This window comes from Balaenoptera musculus, chromosome 2 (assembly GCF_009873245.2).
Source record: "Balaenoptera musculus isolate JJ_BM4_2016_0621 chromosome 2, mBalMus1.pri.v3, whole genome shotgun sequence".
NCBI lineage: Eukaryota > Metazoa > Chordata > Mammalia > Artiodactyla > Balaenopteridae > Balaenoptera > Balaenoptera musculus.
Genome location: NC_045786.1, coordinates 164,151,894 through 164,157,893, shown reverse-complemented (window position 1 = coordinate 164,157,893; position 6,000 = coordinate 164,151,894). Strand labels below are relative to the sequence as shown.

At 49.3% G+C, this 6,000-nt stretch overlaps 1 protein-coding gene across 1 annotated transcript in view; it reads right to left on the bottom strand.

Moving 5' to 3' along the window:
• Positions 1 to 2,090: 2,090 nt before the first annotated feature.
• Positions 2,091 to 6,000, bottom strand: part of SLC24A4 (solute carrier family 24 member 4) — a 56,040-nt gene continuing 52,130 nt past the window's right edge. The window contains exons 13-15 of the mRNA XM_036842066.1: positions 5,144 to 5,256; positions 4,646 to 4,711; positions 2,091 to 3,496 (exon numbers count right to left, since the gene is read on the bottom strand). Of these exons, the coding sequence (XP_036697961.1) occupies positions 3,344 to 3,496; positions 4,646 to 4,711; positions 5,144 to 5,256 (332 nt within the window). The 3' untranslated portion in view covers positions 2,091 to 3,343. The remainder of the gene's footprint in view (positions 3,497 to 4,645; positions 4,712 to 5,143; positions 5,257 to 6,000) is intronic.

The following is a 6,000-nucleotide window of genomic DNA, read 5'->3' as shown; positions in this document are numbered from 1 at the left end:
GGGCAGTTTCTTCCCTTGGGACCTAGACCCTGGGCAGCCCAGAAGGGGTCTTTGGTCGGGGTCTGCAGGGCTGCCCTAGAGTGGTGGGCGCGCCCATCTGGTTTCAGCTGGCTCCCCGAGGGTTATGCCTTTTCAGCTGCTTGGGTCTGTAAAGGCAGAAGATTGACGGGGAGAAGCAAGAAACAGCCCTAATAGGCGGCGCGAGGGCTTGGGGAGCAGGTAATGAACAGGTGAAAACTCACAAGGTCGGTGCACACAGAAGACAAACACAGAGGCCAGCGGCTGTGGGTTACAGGGAGGATGGGGGTGGGATGCCCCCGACCTGCCCTTAACAGCAGTCTCTCACTGCAGCTGACCCAGAACCTTCCTCCAGGGCTAGGTTCTCAAGACACGGCACACCTTCCCCCCGACTATGCTTGGGCTGGCGAAGGTAAATTCCAAACCAGAAATGGACAGGAGCCACTTGGCTCTGCTTTTATAGACGTTTTCTGAGTGCAGTGGTTCATTTTCTGCCCCCAATTCGAAGAGCTAAGTTTATTTTTCAAATTGCCTATTTTTGTAGCAGAGTAACTTTACCTTCTGCTAACTAGCTTCGGGAATAATATAAAGGAAGTAATCCAGTGCAGTGATGAAAGCAGTATTTTAAAATGAAGGCCTAATTAATCAAGCAATTCTTTAAACTTGAGATGGAAAAATATCTAGTTAAAAAAGAGAATCCTGCACCTACAGTGTATATACAGTTTCCTAGATACAATAAATGCATAGATGCTTTAAGGAAGTTACATTGGCACATTAAAGTCATAAGAGAATTAGCCAGGAGAACGGCTCTACATGCTAGAAACATTATTTTTTGTCTCAAACTGCAACTGCAGCATATTTATAATCTCAAATGGGTTCTGCTGAGGAAGAGGTGGGTGATTAGGATGTGTTCTCTGAAAGCTACACAAGGATTCAAAGAACTGAACACCAGCAGGGATGTCATCAGGGACCACGTGGCCTGTGCCTTGTGGTGGCTAAAAATATTTTTTGGCCTTTATTGGAAAATAATAGGGACACAGGATGGAGATAAATATTAGGATGTGAGCTGGAGCACCCAGATGTCAATTAGAAACTTGATGAAGTTCTGACTCAAACAGTAAGGACCAACCAACCCCGAGGACAAGGACATAGCCACACTCGCCCCACCAAGGATGGCCACACACTGGACTGGCTCAGCCGGGTGGCGATCTGGAGCTTGGTCCTTGTTCTGCTACTTACTAGCCATTGACCTAGAGTCACCTGAGCTCTCCAAGACTAAATTTCCTGTTAAACGGGGACAGTAATCCCTACTTATGTCACAGGGCAGTTTTGAGCCTCCAAACAGAGACGGACGCAGTTTGAAACCTGGATGACTCTGTTAGATGGAGAAGACCAGGCTGCTATTTTACGAGGGCACAGAGCGGTCCTGAGGGCTCTGAAACCCTCTGCATCGAGACGTTTATACTGATGAACCAACGGGCTCCCTGGCCTCCCACTTAGCTAATTTCTTAGGAAACTCGCCCTTCTCCTCAACCAGAAGACCGCTGAGTATCTAAGTAGAGAAACGAAAAGAGAAGTCTTAACTTGGTGTAGTTACTAACACTGATGTGGATCCAGAAGAGAAGCCTGGAGATGGAGCTGTCATGTCTTAGGCCCGCGCTAAGGGAATTTTAGGGACACAAGCTTGAACAAGTCCTCCTTCTGAAATTCAGGAGGCCCCAAAAAGCACAGCCACAAATTCCACTGCGGGTCACAACCTTTGTGTCTGAGGAAAGAATAAGCTATTGGATTTACACTCATCACCCATGACCGATTACTGGTGAATCACTAAAAGCCTCTTTTCCTCACACTATCGTGGGGCATTCCCATACAGTCCTCTGTGCAAAATAGCCCAATATTAAAAGTGCATCAAATCTGATAGACTTTTGCAATAGCAACATTAAAAAAATAAAAAAAGAACACCTCTATATAAAATGAATTGTGCTTTCTTTTTAGAAACCAGGAATGGTTTGTGTTCGTAGATCTTTTTAATATATATTTGAGAGCTATGAAGCAGTCGAAATTGTTTAATATGTTTCTATCTATTTTTGAATCAACCTCCCATCTTTGGCCTTTCCTGTGGAGCAAACTATAAGGTTCAACAACCTTAGCTCTAAAAAATTTCTAGTTACGGTTTTCATACTCGCCTCCAGCTCAGCAGAGAGCAATTGGTGGTTTTTCAGGAAATCTCTCTTCTTGTCAGTAACCATTACTTCTGGCACACGCATTCCAGTTCAGCAGGCTATGAAATTTGTTGGGCATATAAACAATTGGGCCTTTGAACGGGGTGGTTTTGAGAGCAGAGCATTAACAAAGAAATGACAAATCCAAACTGACAGCGCGCGTCCCATGCCACAGGAGGTCTGGAATGAATGGCTGTAAACTACCATCTCCACCGTGTCTCTGAGTTAGCACCCGTTTAGATGTTAGTCTTCCGCTCTTTTCTATGTTCCAAACCAAACATCTTAGCGTCAGTGCAACACGATATACATAGGATTTGTTTTCCATAAGCGTTACCTTTTTGGTCCCCATCAAGGTTCTTTGTATGGAATGATATTTTTCAAGTATGAAGATGTATAGCTAACATTTTACTTTTAATGTTTCATTGCTCATTCTCTGAATGCATCAATGCAAGTGATAAGAATATTCACTCGTTTTCTCTCTTCTGCTGTGAACAACTGTTTCCATTCTTCCAATTTTTTCAGGAAAAGGGTTGGGGTGTTTGCCGTCACAGCCCCAAACTCCCAACAAGCGGAGCCTTGCTCCCTCCAAACCGTAAGTGCCTCCAGCAGGATTCAGAGGCTCTTATTAGTAGCACACGCTGCCCAAGGAACCCACACTCTCTGGCCCAGAGGGGACCCTTGAGAACAACACTCCTAGTTTGCGTTGCCACAGGAGACCCTGTGTTCACCGCCCGCCTCATTTCCAAGGCCGCAGTGCGACAGAAGGACAACCAGCACACAGAAGTCCTTGTGATCCAAGCGTCCAAAAGAGGAGACACATGCCATGTCCCTGTGGCTGGTGGCTCAGAGGGCTGCGAAGCTGCTCGAACAGCGGCCCCTGAATCTTGCCTCTTGTGGGGCAGAACCCCGAGGAGGAGAAGGATGCCCAGCAGCCTGGCCCGTGACCATACAAAGACCACGATGGCTCTTCCTTCCCGAGGATGAAAGAACGGACGGTGGCGGCCGGTGCAGGAGAGACTCGTGGTGGGGGAGGGGAGGAGAAGGAGGACGCCAGCGCCGGAGTGTCCAGAAGAGCTCCCGGGTTGGGGGGCGGCGGCTCCGCTTTAATCGTCTTCTCGGCACATCGGCAAGTTGACAAAGGTAAAGACGTTAAACTCTATCATTATGGAGAAGCACAAGAAGATGGCGTAGAGAACCAGCACGTAGACCCCCAGCTTCCGGTCCAGCCTCCATTTGTTCAGATGGATGCCGAGGACCTGGAAGGAGAGTGTGTGAGTGTTGGGCTTGGGGGCAGAGAAATGCTACAAAAGGTACTTTTATTGGAAAGCTACACACGAGCGATGAACCCCAGAACTTTCTGCAAAAGGTGGGCAAGGGCGGAGGGGTGCTGCCGGTAGATCCTTGGTTTGATCAGAATGAGCCCTGCAGGCTTTACGCTTGTCTAATGAAAGGGTGCAGACTCCAGGCACACACAGCAGCTGGCCTCAGGGCACCGGCTCTGCCGGGGCACGTACACCACTTCCTGGGGATGCACATGCCCTCCTGGGCTTTCTTTAGTGACAACCAGGGACTTTCACTGGGTCCTCCCTTTGCTTCAGAACTTGGCATCCTCAGCCTTCTTTAGCAAAACTTCCAAGGCTCCCGCTGGCCCACGTCTGGCAAACTTCTGCTTGGACCACCTCTTTCTATTTGTGTGTGTGTGTGTGTGTGTTTGGGAGATGGGGTTGGAGCACATCCTCTTTCTATGCTCTTTCCAGACTTGCCCACCTGTCCTTTTACAACCTTCTTTCTTATCCCTGAATTGAGGCCTCCTAAGGGTTGGATCAGAGTTACCTCATCAGAGCAATGCCATGGGTCCTTAGAGACAGACCAGTGTGGGTTCAAATCCCAGCTTTGTCATTTCCTATCCCTGTGACCTTGGGAAACTTAGTTAACCCTTGAGCCTTGATTACTCCTGCAAAGTAGAATATCATCAGGTGCTTGTAAGGATGGAATAAAGTAAGCAGAGGTAGAGTTAGCACAGTTTGGGGCATGTGGAGTGAGGAGACCTCAGTATCATGGTGTGCCAGCCCCAAGACCTGATCATCAGGCCCCCATGTCAGCTCAGATGGGCTGGGGGAGGACTTGTCTCCTACTGGCACTAGTGAGAGGAGAGACCGGGCAGCAAGAAGAGAGGTAACGTAACTCACTTCCTCTAGGGACTTCTTAGTGGCTCAGGGAAAAGTGCAGTGTTTGGTGCCAACATTCTTGGCAGAAACTGTTTCTGGGGGTATCTGTGAATTTATATGTTTTTACTGCTTTACCCCTCACTGCCAAGGGGAAGGGGCAGGGGATTCAGAGACTGTGCACAATCAGAGGAAATGATGTATGTGTGAGGCTTCTATTTTGGAATTATAAAAACTCACGGTGAGAGCAACGGAGCCCAGAAGCAACACCACGGAGTAGACCAGACCCCGGCTGTTGATCTTCACCTGGAAAAACAAACACACATGCCTTGAACCTCTGGGTTGTTCAGGCCCCCATCCGTTCTGGGAGCTCAGTGTGCTCGGGCTTATTACCTCCCTTATCTGGAAGCCACAGGTGGGTGTTCACGGTGAGCACATGACCATGGATTGAGGTCTCTGCTCATCTAAGGATATGAACTAGGAGGGGACAGGCGTGCCAGTGGGCAGAGACACGGGGCCAAAGCACCCGTTGAGTGCAGGGCAAACACGGGCTGCCTCCTGCAGGCACTGCCCAGGCTGCTCGGGACGCCTTTGCACAAAGTGGCTGCCAGCGTGCCAAGGAGAAGGGGGCAGTGCATCCCCTGCAGCCCTTGGCTGGCACAGGGCCAACACCACTATCACTCCCTGTAAAGCGCATGTGCCTGGCGTCATCTCACTAAGGAAGCGAGACGAACTTACCGTGGATCCATAATTAATAACCATGGTCTGCAGCCCCCATGGTACGCCGAGTCCCACGAGGATGTCAAACACGTTGCTTCCTATGGTGTTAGAGACCGCCATGTCACCAAGGCCTGCAGGGAACAATCGACATGTCATTCATTAAGAGCAGGTCGCTGGAAACCCCTGTTCCTTCCCATAACTGTTCCATCAGTGTTATTCCTTAGAAAGGAATTCCTTCCTCATGGACCCCACATTTCTAAAACCTTTTAATGAGGACTAAGATCCACTCCCTTCATGAAGTCTTACATGTGAGGCCTGTAGTGGGTTGAATTGTGACCCCCCCAAGATTCATATGTTGGGGTCCTAACCCCCAATACCTCAGAATGTGACCTTATCCGGAGACAGGGTCTTTCCGGGGTAATCAAGTTAAAATGAGGTCCTTAGGGTGGATCCTAATCCAATATGACTGGTGTTTTCATTAAAAGGGGATGTTAGGGCACAGGCATGCGCACAGGGAGCGCTCCATCTGAACATGAAGACAGCCGTCTGCGAGCCAAGGAGAGAGGCCTGGAACAGACGGAAAGCACCAACTCTTCTGACACCTTGATCTCGGACTTCTAACCTCCAAGACTGTGGGACAGTCAGTTTCTGTTTTCCCGTCTCCCAGTTTGTGGTAGTTACGGCCGACTTAGGAAACTAATCCAGAGCCCTTCATTATTCCTCCTGCCAGGGGTGTCAGCCGGTGTTTTGGGAGGCCCCACTATGCGCTTCTTATTTAAGCCTCCCAGGTGCTCTGGGAGGGAAGGGGCCTCATCCTCAGTGTATACTTGTGACCCAGGTGATGGCACCACGACCTTGACCCAGATGACAGGGCA